At 42.9% G+C, this 19,427-nt stretch overlaps 2 protein-coding genes across 3 annotated transcripts; one reads left to right on the top strand and one right to left on the bottom strand.

Annotated features, from left to right (window-relative positions):
• Positions 1–1,404: 1,404 nt before the first annotated feature.
• Positions 1,405–7,883, bottom strand: LOC117739042 (polypeptide N-acetylgalactosaminyltransferase 15-like). Its single transcript, XM_034545302.1, has 10 exons — positions 6,495–7,883; positions 6,218–6,384; positions 5,894–6,098; positions 4,887–5,054; positions 4,236–4,353; positions 3,617–3,808; positions 2,421–2,552; positions 2,104–2,205; positions 1,886–2,029; positions 1,405–1,786 (listed from the first exon to the last, which is right to left on the bottom strand). The coding sequence occupies exons 1-10, from the start codon at positions 7,016–7,018 to the stop codon at positions 1,595–1,597; spliced, it is 1,944 nt and encodes a 647-aa protein (XP_034401193.1). The 5' UTR covers positions 7,019–7,883; the 3' UTR covers positions 1,405–1,594.
• Positions 7,884–12,521: 4,638 nt separating this feature from the next.
• gpnmb (glycoprotein (transmembrane) nmb) lies at positions 12,522–18,991 on the top strand. Of its 2 annotated transcripts, none has more exons than XM_034546032.1 (12): positions 12,522–12,817; positions 13,986–14,141; positions 14,223–14,363; positions 14,774–14,938; positions 15,043–15,204; positions 15,328–15,651; positions 16,338–16,400; positions 16,562–16,780; positions 17,477–17,582; positions 17,941–18,161; positions 18,289–18,379; positions 18,523–18,991. In XM_034546032.1, exons 1-12 carry the CDS (start codon positions 12,748–12,750, stop codon positions 18,677–18,679), a joined length of 1,875 nt encoding a protein of 624 aa, XP_034401923.1. In that variant the 5' UTR covers positions 12,522–12,747; the 3' UTR covers positions 18,680–18,991. The 2 variants fall into 2 exon arrangements, with proteins under 2 accessions (XP_034401923.1, XP_034401921.1); XM_034546030.1 differs by having other exon boundaries at positions 12,533–12,817; positions 14,223–14,384.
• The last annotated feature ends 436 nt before the right edge of the window (positions 18,992–19,427 follow it).

Here is a 19,427-nt window from a genome sequence, read left to right as displayed (position 1 = left end):
AAGTGCACCATGGGTTAAGAAAAGCACTAGTGTGACAGAGAATAGGCGGTTATTAGCACTCAAGGCCTGGGGACAAGCTGAGCGTCCCCCTGCCTGCCAGTTGACATCCTAACCTCTGTGGCTTGAATAATGGCCACACTTATGATTGAGATATGAGTTACAGCAGACACAAGTAAACAACAACACATGACACTGGATGTTAATCACATCATAATCGCAGCATCAACTCAGTCCCATGCATATTAGGATATTACTGTCACATGATAGGCTGACTGTGTAGCATAATCATGTTTATTAGGAGGACATCTTTAAGGATATTCTCATCGGTGAATGATATTGTGCATAACAATAAGTGATCAGTTGGGGCTTTAGAAGATTGGCAGATGGCTCCCTCTGCTGTTCGCAGCTGATAATGTACGAGTCTAGATTTTTTGTCAATATGCATTATAAAGCATTGAAAAAGTTTGAATAAAACCTGTTGTGAATGAATCTCTCACACGTGTGTTTTCAGGCCTCCTGATTGCCGTCTCTCTTACTCTCCTGTTGAGTTACGTTGCACCAAAGGTAGTTTTTTTTTTTGGACTAAAGTGCATGTAAGGATCAAATGAATGATGGTTATATTCCAGTATTGTGCTCTCTGGCTGACTGTCTCACTGTCCCATCTTCTACTGGGACACTTAAATAGAGCAGCTCCATCGTTAAAGTGATTATAGCAGCTGTGACTATGACAAATTGAATGATTAGCTCTCTAATCAATATAATAATTAAAAACACCTGGGTTTGCAGGGACATAACTACACAACCATAAGTATGTATGCACCTGAATATTATGTGATTTTCAAACATCTCTTTGCGATAATAAATCTACCTTTAGGTCTGTCATAAAGTGAGTACAACATTTGAGTATGTTTTACCTGATCCCTACCAGTAATTGAACTGTTCAGAAAAATTAACCAATTTTATTATTCAATGTGATGAATTGGTTTTAAGTCACAATGTTCTCTACTTTGAGATAGAGAGAGGGGAAGGCTGCAATGGTGGTGTCGGGGTTAAAGTTTTGTCCAGAACAAATTCTATGTATTATAAAGATATACCATGGACTAATTTTGGTCCTCTCTATTACAAGTTCTCCCTCAGAATTTCCATCCAGGTAAGTTTATAGAGATGAAGCTGTGTTCATCATGTGATTCTGTCTGCCGATCTTTCAATAATGTGCACAAGAACATATGAAACACCATGAATATATGACAGCATTTAGTCTACAGAAGATCATTTAAGATAATGTTCTCTACATGTTTCCACTAAGAATATAATTAAATATACATAAATACAATGAGTATTACTAAATAAACAGATTGAAATAAGTAATCATATCTTGTATTTCATTTCTTTAGATAGTCTGTTTATTATCTAACAATAACTTGTATTTGCAATCCTTAAAACAGGAGCAACAAATGCTGACTGGCAAAGTGCAGAAAAGGTTCATCTGTTTTTGTATTTTTTTGCACCATCTTACTTACTGCATGCCACTATGCATAGCACATAGTATAAGATAATATACATTAATAGCAGGACTCCCCCGCTGCTCTCTGTGTCAGGCACCTTTAGGAGCTACTAGTTGCTCAAAGTGCCACTGTTGTCTGGGGTGATGGGTGCAGGGGCGCAGGAAGAGACCTCCTGTCTTTGAGTGGCCGTTGACTTCTCTCAGGCTGCTTTGTGTGAGAGCTCCTTCCTTCACGACCTCAAGACATAACTGGGACTGCTGGTGAACCAGTTGACCGCTCAGCTGAAGCAAAAAACAGACACAGAGAGTTAGCCAAATGCCTGCTGTGACCATATACATCTAATGAGATAGATAACAATGACGTTTAACTCTCTGTCTTGCCTTTATGAACTTCCACTGGAGTCTGCTGGTGGTTGGTCGGTGTCTGGGGCACGGAGATAAGATCACCCGCTCTCCACTGGCGTCCAAACACAAAGCCCCCATGGGACCCCAACGCACTTCAAACTCAGAGTTCAGATCGCAGTGCTGCAACGACAAGAGAGATCATCTTTGCCACTGTGTGCTGCCTGTCTGTCTTTGACAACTGTTGTTATGGTTACCTGACTGCCCGTCCCACTGCACAGCGCTGCGTTCATGGCCCCACCCTTCGGTCCCAGCCCTCGGGGGTAGTCTGCACAGCTGCCAGTGCCGACATTGTACAGCTTTGGACGGGCAGAATCAGAATCAGAACCATTTATTGCCAAATATATTGGACATACAAGGAATTTGTCTTGGCATGTGGTGCGTAACATTGGACAATCAGACAAATAAACACAGTGCAAGAAATATGGGACACGTGCGTGCGTGCGTGCGTGCGTGCGTGCGTGCGTGCGTGCGTGCGTGCGTGCGTGCGTGCGTGCGTGCGTGCGTGCATTACCTCGCCTGACAGCATAGGTCTGTCCTGGGGGATGTAAAGTTGTGGATAAACTGTCATAAGGTACCAGTGAAAGTTACGACAGCCCAGACTCCTCTTAAGCCACAGACGCTCTGTGATGTTCGGGTTCTCAGACTGCACAGAAGAAATAACAATTAATCAGAATCAGAATCAGAATCAGAATCAGGTTTAATTGGCCAAGTAAGTTTGCACAAACAAGGAATTTGACTTGGTAAGGTGACTCTCAGTGTGCTTACACAAAATATACAACACAATACAACACAATACAATACAATACAGTATACAAATATACAACTTAATACAAATATACAACACAATATACAATACAGTACAATACAAACAAACAGTGCAATGGACTAAGGAGTTTAAGAGTATGTACAGGCGGAATGGCTATATACAGTGGCTGTGGAATGTTGCACAGCAGTAGTGCAAGAAGAAGTGGAGAGTGCGAGAAGTGCAGGGATTTAAAGTATATAAATATAAATATATATATGTATATATATGCTACAGTGGTGTTATTTGTTCAGTAGTGAGACGGCAAGGGGGAAGAAACTGTTTTTGAGTCTGGAGGTTTTGGCTAACAGTGATCTGTAGCGTCTACCAGAGGGGAGGAGTTTGAATAGTTTGTGTCCGGGGTGTGAGGGGTCTGCAGTGATTTTTCCTGCCCGTTTCCTGACTCTGGAGGTGTACAGGTCTTGGATGGTGGGCAGGTTGGCACCAATGATCTTTACTGCAGACCTGACTGTCCGTTGGAGTCTGTTCTTGTCCAGTTTGGTGGCCGATCCAAACCAGACAGTGATTGAGGTGCACAGAACAGACTCTATGACTGCGGTGTAGAACAAGGTCAGCAGATCCTGAGGCAGGTTGTACTTCCTAAGCTGGCGCAGGAAGTACAGCCTCTGCTGGGCCTTCTTGATGATGGTGTTGATGTTGGGTTCCCACTTCAGATTCCGGGAGATTGTGGATCCCAGAAACCTGAAGGATTCCACAGCCAACACAGTAGTGTTGTGTATGATGAGGGGGGGCAGTGCTGGGGGGCTCCTCCTAAAGTCCACTGTCATCTCCACGGTTTTAAGCGTGTTCAGCTCTAGGTTGTTGCGACCGCACCACAGGACTAGCTGTGTTAGATTTCTTTTTTATATTTGGTACACTCACCAAACAATCTCTAACATACACACCTGCCTGATGAAATGAGCGAGTGTGTCTCTCCTGTAGAAGATCTTCCTGTATGCGTCCATCCAGATGTCTGCTATCCGGATCTTGTTCCTCTGAAGCTGCTCCTCTGGGAAGCGGTATGGCAGGTGGTGATGGTCGAGGTGGGCCACACGTGAGCAAGGAACCACCTCCATGGTGCCCCCGCATGACCACACCTGGGATAGCGGGAACAGGTTTTGTTTGTTTTGCAAGCTGCATAGTGATTTTTATTTCAACACACTGCACCATTTTCCAATTCAATCTGTCACATAACATGCGACATTTCCCAAATATTAATGTTTATGGTCATTAAGGGGAAAAAGTGGCCATGTAATATTTTCTTCTCTTATTTGCCACCCCCGGCCCAGACATTCCCAGACCACTATTCAACTTGAGATTTCCATTTGCAAAAGGCATCATGTCCCAGAAAGACATTCCTAAGGCCCTGACAGAAGGCAACTTAATCAGCCAAAGCATCCCTAAAAAAAAGGCGTACATGGTTTAAGAAGAAAAACAAAAGCAATCTGTCATCTCTCTGTAATGTGTGAGATGGCGGATTGCAGATTTGGATGGAAAGTCGATTTTAAAAAAAAAATGCTTTACCCTGATTGACAGCTCAATTTGTTCCACTCCCCACAGCAGCATCCCAGGGTCGTAGGCTCCCACACTCTGGAAGAAATGTCTGTCAACGGCCACAACTCCGCCTCCTAACGCTGGACTCCTGTCGTAGACAGAATCAGCATCACTTTATTGGCCAAGAACTAACACAGGAATGTGTCTCTGTGTCACAGCAACAGAGAGACAGTCTTAAGTATTAATTCACAAGGACAAGTCATTCACAGCACAGAGCCAGGAGCAATGGTTCTTAAAGTTAACTTGTGACTCCTTGTCAAAGGTCACATATTTATATGGGCTATGAGCACTTAAAGCAAAGAGAACCTTACTTTACCTATTGGCCTAATGCGGTTTAATTACACACTGAAAATATAAGAGAAAAATGAACACATTTTTTATTATTTTATTCTTTTCTAACTTGTTCATCATCTCATGACCCCTCCTGTCCATCTCGCAGCCCCTTTGGGGGTCCCAACCTCAAAATGGTGTGTTTCCACATCTGCACACATAAACAGAAAATAAGATATGAGCAAAGTTAATCAGTGGTTCCTCTTAGCCCTCACTAAACATTACTACGAGTAAATTGGTACATACTGGTGTCATGAAAGCACAACTGATATCCTGTTGCTGTAAACTCACTGCACAGGTCGAACAGCTGAGTCTGGGTCTTTATCTTGCAGCTGAGGGTTAGATTCCCAGTGGAAGTCAAGTCTCCAGTCAAACACTCCCCTGACTGGCCACCGGGTGGCATTGTACTGAAAGGTCTGCCAGTCTATCGCATCCATTATGGGGGACACCACTCTGGTCCTGCAATGAGACCACACCCATGTATTATTCAAATGTGTCCTTTTTCATTGACATTCATCAAGTAGGGAGATTCAAAACGAGGTGTATGTTATGAATGAGAAGCATGCTCCTGTCAGTCAAAGATTTTGAAGAATAAGAACATTTAATATTCCTAACCATCCTCGCTTGGTTATATTTTCACTTATAATTCAAAGCATATGCAGTAAGGCACTGAGAAAAAGAAAAAAGTTTCCTCATTAGTGTGTGTGTGTGTGTGTGTGTGTGTGTGTGTGTGTGTGTGTGTGTGTTTAACTGTAAATATCTTAGACTATGATGGTTTATGTCTTGTCTCCAGAGACAAGCTGTCCTTTGGGGTCTGTTCTGGTTCACACATGAGGATGTGATGTGATGCTCAGAAGAAATGGAATGAAGAGATTAAAGAGAGCAAGAAATGGGCAAAGGGTCAAACATGTGGCTGAGAGAGTTGCAGACTGCAGGTCTGAGAGTTCAGCCTAATTACCTAGTGTAACAAGAGCTACGCTGCAGGCAGTCTGAGACACAAGAGTCATGAGAGCTGCAGCTTTGTGTACACACAGCACATGTATCCCATGGTTGACTAATGCATACGGACAACTGATAACTCTGACCCCTCCGTCTTCTCACTTCTCTCAAGTGGTTCTGTCAAACAGCAGAACACATGGAGAAACGAGCAGACCGGCTTAGGTACAGATGCTGGGTTTATATATGTTTGACATTCAACCAACAGAGCAATTTGTAATTATTGTCGTTAGGAATTGGGCAGTGGAATAACAAGAGTTGTTCATTACTTTTGTAGGCTACATAATTAAATTAAATAGTACCTGTCCTGGGCCACTCTCTCCAGCAGTGGTTCCAGCCAACCCTTTTGGCATTCACAGTGGGAGTCCATAAACACCAGCACCTCTCCCGCAGCTCTGGCAGCACCCAGAGTACGGCACCCTCCAACGCCCAGGCGCTTGGTGCTGCGGATCAAACGCACCCCCTCCAGATGAGACACATATTCACTGAGCACACTCTTCATGTGACCTGAGAAGTGAACCGAGACAAATACATTGGCATGCGGTCAGCACAGGTCAAGTGGATGGATGGATGGATGGATGGATGGATGGACGGACGGACGGACGTGTGCAGATTGAGCAACTCACCGTGGTGGCTAAGGTCGTCCACCAACAGGACCTCTTGCAGATACTGTTTGGGTGCAGTATCCAGCACGCTGTGCACGGTGCGCAGTAGTGTGGACCAAGCCTCGTCATGGAAACAGATGACAACACTGGCCGACGGCAGCGACTCGCTGTACTGCTCCCCCAAACACCTGGGAGACAAATGAACGCGTTTCAATACCAAAGTGGGCACATTTCAGCGCAAAGGGTTTGCGGGATCTATTCAGTCGTGCGCTATGTGGACACCGCGTCGTGCACTCACTCGGGATGGCGCGCCTCGGGCAGCCTGCGATGCAGCGAGATCCTCTCGCTGACCACCTCGTTGAACCCGTACTTCTGGAACGCAGAAAACTCCACATCTCCCTCAAATTGAAGCCGCGCCACTTTCCCCATTTCGCCCTGCGTCGGAGGCGCAGGCGGGTTGGAGTCCTTGTTTGCTCCGGGGAGAAGCACCTTGTAACTCCCTTTCCTCTGCGCCGGGTTCTTGGTTCCCTGCGCCGATGGCACGAATAAAAGCTGGTCTTCTTGCAGAGATTTTAGCGGGGCGAGATCAACGCCGAGCTCTAATGCAGGGTCCCGGGAGTCCACAAACACCTCCAGGTCCGGTGCATTGTGAATCCGCTGGAGGGGGCGGCGGGGAGGCGCAGGTCTCTGATGACTGTGGTCCCAGCGTCGGTTGTTAAAGAGGTCTGAGAGCGCCAAAGTAACCAGGGTGAACCCGAGGAGCAGCAGCCAGAGGCAGAGCATCTTCCTCCGGACAGCTGTAGCTCTGCCCCACAGCCTCATGATGAGGAGGAGTGTAGAGAGGGGGATACGAAGTTGGCCCGGTGCTGCCTTGACTTCCCCATTGTTGAGCTTTGACTCAACTTTGAAGTCGTTTAAATTCCCTCAAAGTGATGAGATTCGACAGGTATCATCCAAAAAGTAGAAAAATAATTAAGTCTCCTGGAGTGTAGCTCCGCATCCATGGACCAGACCTGGGACAGGAGTGAGAGACGGAGCAGGTTCAAGATTAAGCTCTCAACTTCTTCTTCTTCTCGTGGTGGAGGTGCGCAGACGGTGCCTCTCATCCCGCGGTCCTAGAGCCTGCGAAGATGTGAGCTCATAACGGCTTGAAGATGCACCTGATACATCCACCTGCTCCTCCACCTGCTGAGCTGATCCTCAACAGTCTCAACAGTTCACCTGATAATGATTAGAGCACCTTTACTAAAACAAACTCTAATGGGGAAATACTACAATTCAGGCTCTCACACATGAATTGTACTCAAACAGACAGTTCTATGTTTTTCAATGTTGCATGAGTCTATTTAGGGATTTGATTTTATGTGGGACTCAGTAGTTAGTTTTAATAGGCTATCATATGGGGGCAATATAACAGTCATGGCTTGTATAGGATCCTAAAACTCTGAATTCCTAAACTCTGTATGTTTATAAGGCCACATTGCTGTGGAATGAGTGTTTTATGTTTTTATGTGTGAGAGAGTCGACTTGCTACAGGCGTCTCCCCGGTGCGTCACACATCAAAGATTGCTCTCTCAGTCCAGCTGGCCGTGGGCCTCGCAGTCCCATGACCGTCTGTCGGTGCCGAGAAGCAGGGCGGTCCCAGCTTCCATCTCCACGGTTCTACGAGAAGATCTTGGCAGCCTCGGCATCTGTTTTCCTTTCCTTCTTCTTTTCTTTTTTGACATGTGGAAAATGTTTTTTTCCCCTTCATTATCACAGTGAATTTAACCCACTGAATTGTTGAAGGGAAAACGCCCAAAAAGTAATTTGAGGATGTCAATGGAAACATTCTAATGATTTGTTAATGCACTATCCAAGCGACCTCAGGGCAATATCATCTTTATGGTGATGGCCAACAGAAGGTCAGACTGTACTCAAGTTTTCTTCCCCACGTCGTTAGAAATGAAGACCATCTGTTTCCGCCTGCTTCGCAAGCTCTGTTCTGTGTTATGGCTGACTGGAGCTGTGAAATGGCACCTCATGCACAACATGGCAGTGCAGCATGGACGCTTAGAAGCCAGTTTGGAGACCAGTACATCCCGGTGGTGGTGGTGGTGACTGTCTGGTTGTGTCTGAGTGAGAGGGTGGGATTAGCCGCTCACTGTGTTCCTCCCACTAAACACAAAGACACTCACCTCTGCCCAGAATGACAGGGCAGAAGGGCTTTTGATGATTGCGATTTCGTACACACAGAGAAGGGAGGGGACACCTGGGGAGTCAGACTGGGAAGTTGAAAGGGCAACAAGATGAGGGTGTTGCAAAGAGGATGGAAATGAAAGAGAGATGAAAGATCACAGTGAGACCGAAAGACAGAAGAGACTGCAGCTTGGCTTGTCTTCTTGTGGGATTATGTTTATAGGCCTCAAGACTGAAAGGGAAGAATGTCTTCTTGTATTTCCAGTGCTGCACAGTAAAGAGTCCCATATGTTCCATCCTGCACACCGAATTGAAGTTTCCACTGCCAGCACACTTGCAGACACACACAAACAATGAAAGAACGTGGACACACACATTTATGGACACGCATATAGATACACACATAGACACACATTGAAGATCCAGTCCACATGCTGCAGGAATGTGCCCGCATTCCACCATCAGACTAGAAGCCAGAGCTGTAAATGAGAAGGCACGACAAGTACTTGCATGCATCCTCGCACACAGAGAGAGAGAGAGAGAGAGAACAGAGAGAGAAAATAACAGAGACTTTGGCAGCGCAATACATTTCTAGGATGTTGTTCATTCATATTTCTGTTTTATGAGCAGTGAGAGCTGAAGCCTTCTGTGCTGCTGAAAAAAGAGACACAGAGAGATTCCACTCAACATTTTGAGTTCCAAACCCACCTGTTCCGAACGGGCTGAATGCTTGGCCTGTTCTCGAGAACCGCTCATCAACATCTTCACCCTCAACACCGCGTTGGGTCCTCAGCAATACAAACTGCCATGACATATTTGCGTCCCACCCATGGGACACCCATTGGCCAGAAACACCATGAGATAGGCTTACAGTGTGGTTCATTGGAAGAAACACCAGAGGGCTGACTTCCTTTTGGGGCCTCAGGGCCCGAAACTAAAAGGGCCCCCGAACAGATATATCATGACTTTTAGATGTGAAAAATATTGAATTGAGTTACTCTTCACACATTGTACCCTGTAATAGCTTACAAAGGCCATCGAAGGACGTACAAAATATGCAACTTACTTGTATACTTACGTTGTACTTCTACTTCAGAGGAAGCACTACATTTACTTGACAAAGAAATGTTATTGGTCACGTCGGAGATCCAGATTTGACTCACAAAATATAACAATGAAATATGATGCAACATTATTCATTCAACTAAAATACTAGTTGTAAGGGCATTGTGCCTCTTTCACAATTCATTTGAAGTAAAAAATATGAATGCAGAACATTTACGTGCGCTATATTATTATTAATAGTGTTACCATTGATAGTTTATCATTTTACTGTGGCAACATCCTTGATTTGCCTTCTTCTTCGATACTACCATCATTCCCAGTTAGCGAAAGGGCGAAACGTAAAGTGGGACTGTGTTTACCTGGAGCTCTCAAATCACAAACTTCACCCCTGAAAAACACACACGCAGGACACTCATACACATCGTGAAATAGACAACACTTGAGTCATTTCCATATTAGCGTATTAGCGGCTTGCTTTGACCGAACCACCTCGGTTGACATGCTGGTTTGGGTCTGCTTCCTGTTGTCCAGCTGCTCATGTGGACTCCGTCAACGAGAGGCAATCGTCAGAGCCCTGAAGCCCCGCCCCGCTACTCCACTAAGCGATGTTCACGTGTTTATTCAGAAATCCGACAAAAGCAATGTCATTGCATGTCAGCGATATGAGCGGTTCTGGAGACGTGCGAAGGACTTACAGACAGACAAAGAGTCATTCCTGTATGATTTTAAAACTATTAGTTGGTTAATCTAAAAGTCTCTTCACAGAAAATGAACATGCAACACTTGATTATCGACTAATTATTTAAAGGGGAACACCAACTAAATTAAGAACTCCAAACCTTAATTATGTCTAAAAAAGTTAATGTTTCACCTTTATAGAACATAGAAATAACATATTGGAGTGTTGCTCTCTCTCTCAGAGCTAAGTCTACGACGTGTGATGTCGTCATGTAGCCTAGACAGTCTGAATCTGCTCCATAAACAATAAATGGGAGAATGGTTTTATTTGTTTCCTTCTTTATACCCTAATGAGCTTCATTCCAATGTATTGTTCTCAGTTTTGAAACAGGCTTGTATTCTAGGAAACTTCTGACATATTATAGAATGGAAGATGGATCACTTAATCCAGAAAAAAATTATCATAAAAGGAATCAACACTTAAAATAATACTTGCAAGTTAGTAAGTACTTAAGTAAGTTGCAGTTATATGTGTGTTATAGAGGATTGCAACACAAGTATGTGTTGTCTAATAGTGATTTGTCAATTTGATTGTATTAAATACATGTGTTTTGGCAATGAAGGACATTAATAATGTATTTGATTGGATTAGATTGCCCCACCAAGCTGCGGAGAGGTGCTGCCCCCTACTGGGGTATAAACAGTACTGATGTCAACAGTTTTTCTACATTTCGTCTTCATTTGACAAGAAAATGATCTTAATTCAGAGTACATTTACTAGATTTCGTTCGGATCTATCACATATCGTGGCCCTCATCAGTGGATTTGCTCAGTTGTCATGACAGTTGGATTGAACGAATCGAGCTCAACATATGATGTTTTGTTTCTAACATTCCTTCATGTTTCCAAATAGCCGATGAAAACACGTGATCACTCACGAAAACTATTTGTTGTGTGTGTTGTTACCTGAATGACTTTATTAGCCATTAATTAAAAACTCTCATTACACTGGAATACAAACAAAGTTTATCAGACCTTAAGGATTTTACAGCTATGGATTTGATTTCCACGCAACTGGACTTTAAGGAATTATTTAAACGAGTTATCTGTAATCATGAAGCACGAGAGATGAAACGATCACCTTATATTTGTATTAACAGTGTAGTTTTTTCTTAAGTCTCGGATGAGTCAGACATATTTGTTTTCATTCTCATTCAATGACAAAGTATATACTCTGTATATTAAGTGGCTCCCCGCTGTTTCAAAGTCTGAAAATTCCCCTTTTTCTGCTCATATTTTGTTTCTCATTGAAATTAATAGCCTATTGTAAATCAGTAACAGATCATTGCTTTCATCTGCCCAATATGTGTTTGTATGCAATTTCAACTTGTGTTTCTCTGTGTGTTGTAAGATTGATGAAAATATCTTTCCCGTGACTTCTGAACAGAAATTTAAGATGTGATTAAGATGTCGGTTTGCTGCTTGAGAGCCCTCTGTTGCAGTTTCCAAACTCTCCTTGTGACAGCAGAAGACCCGCTGGAGTAATGACGTTAGTCACATGTTTGACTGTGTTGAAAAACGAAGGCAATATCATACATATTTTCTTCTGCTTTTTGGGACGCAGCTGTGGCGCAATAACCCGCTCGGCCCCACATCTCACGCATCCATGTGCGGTGCGTTTCATTGTGACTCGGCGCAATGAAACTAGTGAACTAATGCAGTCATGTGCTCAGCTTGTCACACGCGGACTTTCAAGTGTATCACGCGTTCAGAAAAAATAATCACAGCATAATATATATATATATATATATATATATATATATATATATATATATATATATATATATATATATGACATTACATTATATGTGTGTGTGTGTGTGTGTGTGTGTGTGTATTTATATATATATATATATACACACACACACACATATAATGTAATGTCATATTAGCCTACATTTAAAATGGAACGATGGGACAGATTTAGGCACCTTGCATCCCATGTTTGTCGCTTTTATTTGACATATTTCTCCATTCAGGCAAGGGTCAAAATATGGATTTTCTGGAAATGTTGACAAAATGTATTTGGTATGAAATATTTTCATTCAAAAGAAACAATAAATAGTGTTAGACAATCAAGTTTAGCAATCAAATCCTCTAATATGAAGACAAAGATAAGTTATCGAAAATCAATGACGTCGACACCAAGTAACTTTATATAGAGACATTGACGATAATATCATATGTTTTCCAAATAGGCAAAAAATAAATCATTGATATTGATAACTGAATGAATAGGATTTCCTTCGAATTAAAAGCTGTCATATTGTGTTATCAGGTCAAAGGGAGAGGGGGCGTGCGCAAACAACGTGTCCTCGCGCATCTCGTCTCTCATGTGTTTCCTGAGTCCACCAGACTAATAAGGGATGAGATGCGTCCTGTTAAGAAACATCACATGTTTTTGCGTACAGCGGCCCCCAAATTAAATTATTTAACATCAGGACAAGCAGGCGGGAAGTATTGAGAGAGCTGGACGAGCAGAGAGAGGGACACGCTCTGTCTGGCGCTGAACACATTATTAATATTAGATATATTCTTTAAGGTGGATAGGCATCTACTGAACAGTGGAAATGGAAGCCCTGCGATACGTTTTTCTCCTGATTTGTGCCTGCTTTATTTGTCAAGCTGATGGACGCAAAAGTAAGTGTTGTTGCTTTAAAGTTAGCTAAACTGAAGTTATGATAGTATTTTGAACAGTAAGTCGGACTGTTCAGACCCATCATACATTTACTGCTTGTCCTATTTGCATTCAAATATTCACACTGAAACAACAGATATGATTTAAATGTATGGGCCGATTCTTTAAAGTATTATGTAGTTAATAGGTGTGAAATCGGCTTTTGATAATCGATGTTCGTCTCACAGTTTCTGCTCTCTGCACTCAAGAGTCCCATGAGCTTAATTAAGGCGTGAGCACGCGCAGACGGTCTCCGGTCAGGAAACTCTAATCTACACTAATATCTCGATAAAATCATACTTATCTTAATAAAGGCCTATAATTCACCATCTGGTGTCACTGATTCCAGCGGGAAAAACGAAGAATCAACCCATTCGAAAATACATTTATATTACACATTATACTTTTTTTTTTATTATTACAACTAAATGTGTAGTTTAAAATGTCGATGTTTGTTACAGATGTCAGATATTCCCACAAGTATCTGGATTTATTTCCTTTAATTAAATCACATTAATGGAATTAGTTGTTTCCATCTGCCAACCGTTAAAACATGTCTCTCAAATCTAAATTAAGACAGAAGACATAAAACAAAGGTAGATTTAGTCAACAATACAATTGACAAATAAAAGACATTTGGCAGAATCAGTAATATTCCTTCAAGAGAAGACCAGATACTGGTATCTGGTATCAAAATCGTGATCATCTTCTTCCCTCACAGAACAGCTGTTTACCCCTGGTTCTTTCCCCACACTTTTTCTGTTTAATGTGTCTGGCATCTCCAGTGTTGAATTTTTAACTAAAAAGTGTTCAGTATTTTCTACACAGCTGAAATTAAAAGAAAGAAAAGTCCATAAATTAAAGCCAAGACATATGCATGGCCAACATTGAATAACAACTGCTTAACTGACGTTTGCCAGATAAACTACAGAAATGACCTTGTATGATAACAATTAAGACATTTCTGGAACTTTTTTTAGAATAAATATAAAATTCCAGACTGTGCATGATCGAGGAAAGGTTTTCACTAAGGGATAGACAATCCTACAAGTTAAAGTTTTCCCTGAGTGATCCTCACAGCACATTTTAAGGGACCTGGGATTATATGTGCTTTGCTCTCTCTCTCTCCAGCATACGGTGACATGTTCCCCCACAAGCATGTAATGCCTGGGAAGTCACCATATCCGATTCCACCAATCCCTGGCTGGGATCCAGACACCAACCCATGGGATGACTACCTCTACCCTCCACTAAACCCAAAGCCAAAAGAACTCATGCACCACAAAGGTGAGTAAAGTCATCTTTGTCCTCTGGATTCTTTCTGTTATGCTTTGAATTTTTCATATGAAAGTCAATTTTTTTCTGCAGGTAAACCCAAGGTTCATCTGACCAGCGACAGTCCGGCTCTCAATGGCTCTAACATCTCCTTCACCGCGAAGCTGGAGTACCCTCCATGCCAGAAGGAAGATGCCAACGGGGACATTGTTTGGGATGAGCACTGTGAGGACGGTACGGAGCTCGAGGCCTCAGGTGCTGCCAAAAAGCAAGGCCAGGCCACGCCACCCAACACATTATATCATCGTCCACTACAAAACACCACTGCATCACATGAGACAGCATTCATTTAATGACATTTAGTGAAACTCAACAAACAACTGCAGACGGTGAGACTGAACCAAAACAATTAGGTTGCAGGCTTTAAGTCTAAAACAATGAGCTGAAAGAGGCTAAATGGTCCAAAGAGCTGAGAGGAGCTGCAAAGTGGGAGATGATTAACTATGGGATTTGTCCCTGCACGCAACCCCTTTCACATTACAAGTAGTCATTTAAACCACGGTTGATATAAAAATATAAATGAGTGCAAATGAAATGTTTTGGTTTTTAAATAACACAACCTTATTCTCCTTTCTCCTGAGCAGCCAACGGACAAGTGCGTTCTGGCGACGTGTACAACTTGTACAACGACTATGGCTTTGGAAAGTGTACGGACATGAAAAAATGCAACGTGTTCCCCGATGGGAAGCCCTTCCCTCAGAGCAGCGACTGGAGCCGCAAGAGCTACGTTTACGTGTGGCACGCAATGGGTGAGACACGCAGATTTTCAGATTCACACACATGCCCGTGAAAAAAAGAAGGAAAAAAAAGAGTAACTGTTTAACTCTCAATCCGTCTTCTTTGTTCGGCCCAGGCCAGTATTTTGAGACATGCGACGGTTCCTCCTCCAGTTTGACCATCAACACCACCAACATCCCTCTGGGTGCAGAGGTCATAGAGGTCATGGTCTACAAGAAACGTGAGCGCAGGAAGTATAGCCCCCTCACCACTGACAACACCATCTTCTACGTCACAGGTGGAGACAAATTCAAACATGCAGCTCATACTACTTTCAACATGTTTCATCCAAACCGACAGATACAAACACGCCATTGAGAATGATTTTTTTGTCACTCCCCGTACACACTCTCTCTCTTAGATAAGATCCCAGTTGCAGTTAGCATCTCCCAGAAGGCTGCGGTCAACCAGTCTGAGAATGTTTTCTTTCGTGGTGAGGACGTGGTTTTCAAAGTCCAGCTCCATGACCCCAGCGGTTACCTCAAAACCGCAGCCGCCATTGACTACATCTGGGACTTCCGAGATGGCAACCAGCTGGTGACACACCGCAACGTGACCACACACGCCTACAGCACGCTGGGGAGCATGAACGTGAAGCTGGTAGTAGAGGCAGCGTTCCCTGTGCAGTGTCCGCCCACCTCTGCCACCCCGACTCAGTGGAGCGCCACATCATCAGCCCCCACAGGTATAGGCTCTTCATTCATTCACTATTCATGTGGTCACACAGGAACGAAACATATACCATGCAGTCCGACACTGCCCAACTGACATGTACACCAGTAATAATACTGTAAAATACGTAATAATGGACAAAAAATAATACAGATTTTACATTCCAACAACAGTATGGTCTAAAGATGATCAGCCGGTTTACATAAAGTACTAAAACCCTGTTTTCTCACATACTGCTGCTTAGCAATTCAGATTTTTTTACCCCAGATTTTGAGATCTTTGGTGATTATTCAGGAGCTGTTTCTTCCAGCTTTGCTTTTGATAACACAAGCTGCCGTTTAACATCTTGAATGTAATTTCGAATGCCTTTGGAGGTGCAATATACAAATGCCAGAGCGTTAATATAGCAGACAACTATTTTATTGAAGTTACAGGGCAGACATCTCAGGGAAAGAGATGTATCCAGAGAGGAAATCTCAAATATTGGGCAAATATAACCAAGACTATCAGCATGGTACATACCACAAGAGGTAGTGTGAAGTGTTTATGCTGTTAACCTCAGGCAGGACACCAGACCCCTGCTGCCAACTGGTCCTGCAGTCTGACCTTGATGGACAAGACAAAGCCAGAAGCAACTCATTAAGTGTTACCTCACAAAACTAGATGTGTCATAAATGTGTGCCTGTGTCTCTTCTCCAGAGGCTCCCACACCTCCACTTCCTGGTACTCATTCCATGACCGTCAAGATGGAGACAACCCAGGGTGAGCTCCTAACAGTGTATTTGTTTATGTGTGTATAAGAGAGAAAGAGGGTGACTGAGGAAGTGTGTGTATCTGAGCAGGAGCTCATTAAATGAATAACTGGCATATAAAATACTTGCATCACATACACTCACATTCTTGTCACTTGTTTCCTGTTTCAGTGCCACCCAGCACCAGCCAGCCCCTTCCATCCTCCTCCTCCTCTCCTACTGCCGTGACAACAGGCCTGCCCACCACGGAGCCCCTCTCCCCTACTGTTGCCAATGCGACCCCAGGGTCGAACCCCACAACCCTGGCCTGGCTCCGCACCAGAAACCTCAACGGCAACGAGTGCTACCGCTACGCCTTTGGGACCTTCATGGGAAACATCACCATTGTTGGTAGGGGTTAGACTGCATCCTTAAAGTGGTGCAAGTTGTTGTGTGCAAAACAAAACAAATGAGATCATTGTCAGCTGTATTTTGTGTTCATTGCTCTTATCAAATATTAGTGTGCTAAAATGTTAAACTAAGATTATAAACGTGGTTAAAAAGGATCAAACATGGTTCAATTGATCCAGCCTCACTGAGCTGCTACCATGGCTGTGGACTCTTAGTCTTGTTTTCTTTTAGGATGACACAAAACCAATTCAGCGGGATAACATATTATTGTTTTCACAGAGACGAATACCATGCCAAAAGTCAAATGTAACTCTCATTTCTTCTTTTCATTGTCATTTTTAACAAGTAGACACCATAGACAGTAAACAACTGACTGTGTTGTCCAGCTCCACTGAGCAGAACTGAGGTGCAGTCTCCCAGTCAGCAGGTCAAATAGATAGTCAGTGGTAGTCATGTGAAACTGGCCTTTTCCTATTTAATTCTGTTGTGATTTATGCACAAATCTAGTCATTTAAAAAAAATACTATTTTATATTCACATTTTTATTTAATGGAAGATTCATATCAAAAGTGTTACTCATTTATATATGTATCTATTTATGGATACCCCTCCCCCCACACACACACAGCTTCGTCATTTTAATGTTAAAAGGTGATCACACAACAAAAACAAACTGTGTGAATATGTTCTCCGCAGAGCCCAAGCACAAACTGACCAGCCAGTCGAACAGTCGCATTGAGGATGTGTCAGTTGCCAGAGTGACCAACACTGACATCAACTTCCTGGTGAAATGTATGGGCAAGTAAGTATCTATTTATTGCATTATTGAATTTATAGCTCATGAAAATAAATCAACTCAGAATGAAATGACTTCCAGTTCCATTAGACTTAAGTGATGTACAGATTTTAATTATATTTGAATGATACAAAATCACAGTAATATATTCAGCCAATCATAAGTGAACTAGGAAATTAGAGATGTATTAGATAATCTAGCCAAGTCTCATTATGAAGAGTTGAAAACCTTATAGATGTTACATGGTCAATATAAGTCATTTGCTATGGCACATTCAAATTATTCTTAAAGGAAAAAGGTTTTAGAAAACAAAAGGATTAGTCGTTTTGTTTCACCCTTCATCTTTCCATCCCCTCATCCTCAGCATCCCCACTTCAGCCTGTACCATCGTGTCAGACCCCACCTGTACACAGGTGCGCAGCATTGTGTGCGATGACGTGCCGCCATCGTCAGAGTGTGAAGTCCATCTCAGGCGAACTTTTCCGGAGCCAGGCACCTACTGCATCAACATCACCCTGGAAAACTCCAGGAGCCTGACCAGAACCAGCACCACTGTCACCATCAACAAGTCCCAGGATACACCTGGTCAGTTACACAGACCTTTATTTTGATACATGCTTTAACTAGCAGCTTTGTAGAAGGTGGACAGACTGATGTTATCTATCTCTCTGCATGTGTCTGCCCATCTCACTGCTGTTCTCTGTCCCTGAAGTGTCCATGACTTCACACACTGTGGAGGTGGTGCTGTCCTCGACCGCTGTGTTGGTGGCCATCTTTGCATTCGTTGCCTATCTGGTCTGCAAGTAGGTAGTCCTTGTACAACAAGTCTTAAGGGGTGTCCTCACACACACACACAGAATGTCTAAGCCATTTCTTTCTGTGCCATTTCTCCCACCAAACATTCCCCTCTCTCCCGTCCCTTATTCCACTCCTCCCCCTTTCCAAGGCGTTACAAGGTGTACCGTCCCATTCGTAAGTCCCTATTGGAGGATGCCAGCGGCGGCCATGCTGGGGCCGGGGGACGCATGGTCCGTTTGAGGGAGGCACTCTTCCCCGCCAGCGAGGAGAGCCATTACCTGCTGACAGAGAGACGCCCTGTGTAGTAGGCCTGCCTAGTCATTGGATGAGGTAGTTGCTAGGAGATGAATTAGGCTCAAGTCATGGCTGTTTTCTGATCAAAAGAACCGTTTTATTGCAAATGTTGTACCAAATGCTTCTTTACAATAGTTATCATTTGTGATATTAATCAGTTTAGTATGAAGTCCATGAGGTTAGCCAATATAAAATGTATACTAGTGACATTGCATGCTTTTCCTTAGTTCAATTAATTAATAAATGATTATCATTTTTAAACAAAAGAATTCCACTGAAAACTTGGACTATAATAAAAGGTTTTGAACTACTCATCTTCAAGACATTTCTCTCCATGTCGTCATTCAAATGATCTTACCAAACTCGGTGTAGTTGAACCACAAATGACCATAAGAGTCAATGTCTTGTTTACCAGTCACTATTTGAAGTCAGGGTTAAACCTGAAAAACCTTAAGGATGGAGGTCAAACAGCTCCAAGAACAGCTTATACAAAATAAATAAATGTGGCAACTTTTATTAGTCGCATGACAATTAATTGCCGGTGCCATTTTAGGGTCAATTTGATCCCTTTGCATGACACATACTTGGTATATTCTTTGTGTAAAGTGCAAATATGTTGCTTGTTTTGCATAATCACAGCAAAAACAATATTTTAAAAGTATCGCATAATTGCAATATCAGATCATGAGCCACAACAAAGTGTGCAAGTCAGTAAAAGAGGGGAAAACACCACAATTTAATATTTTTTAATTTTTTATT

This window comes from Cyclopterus lumpus, chromosome 11, assembly GCF_009769545.1.
Source record: "Cyclopterus lumpus isolate fCycLum1 chromosome 11, fCycLum1.pri, whole genome shotgun sequence".
In the NCBI taxonomy this organism is placed as follows: Eukaryota; Metazoa; Chordata; class Actinopteri; order Perciformes; family Cyclopteridae; genus Cyclopterus; species Cyclopterus lumpus.
The sequence above is the reverse complement of the archived record's forward strand: the minus strand, read 5'-3'. Positions and strand labels throughout refer to the sequence as shown.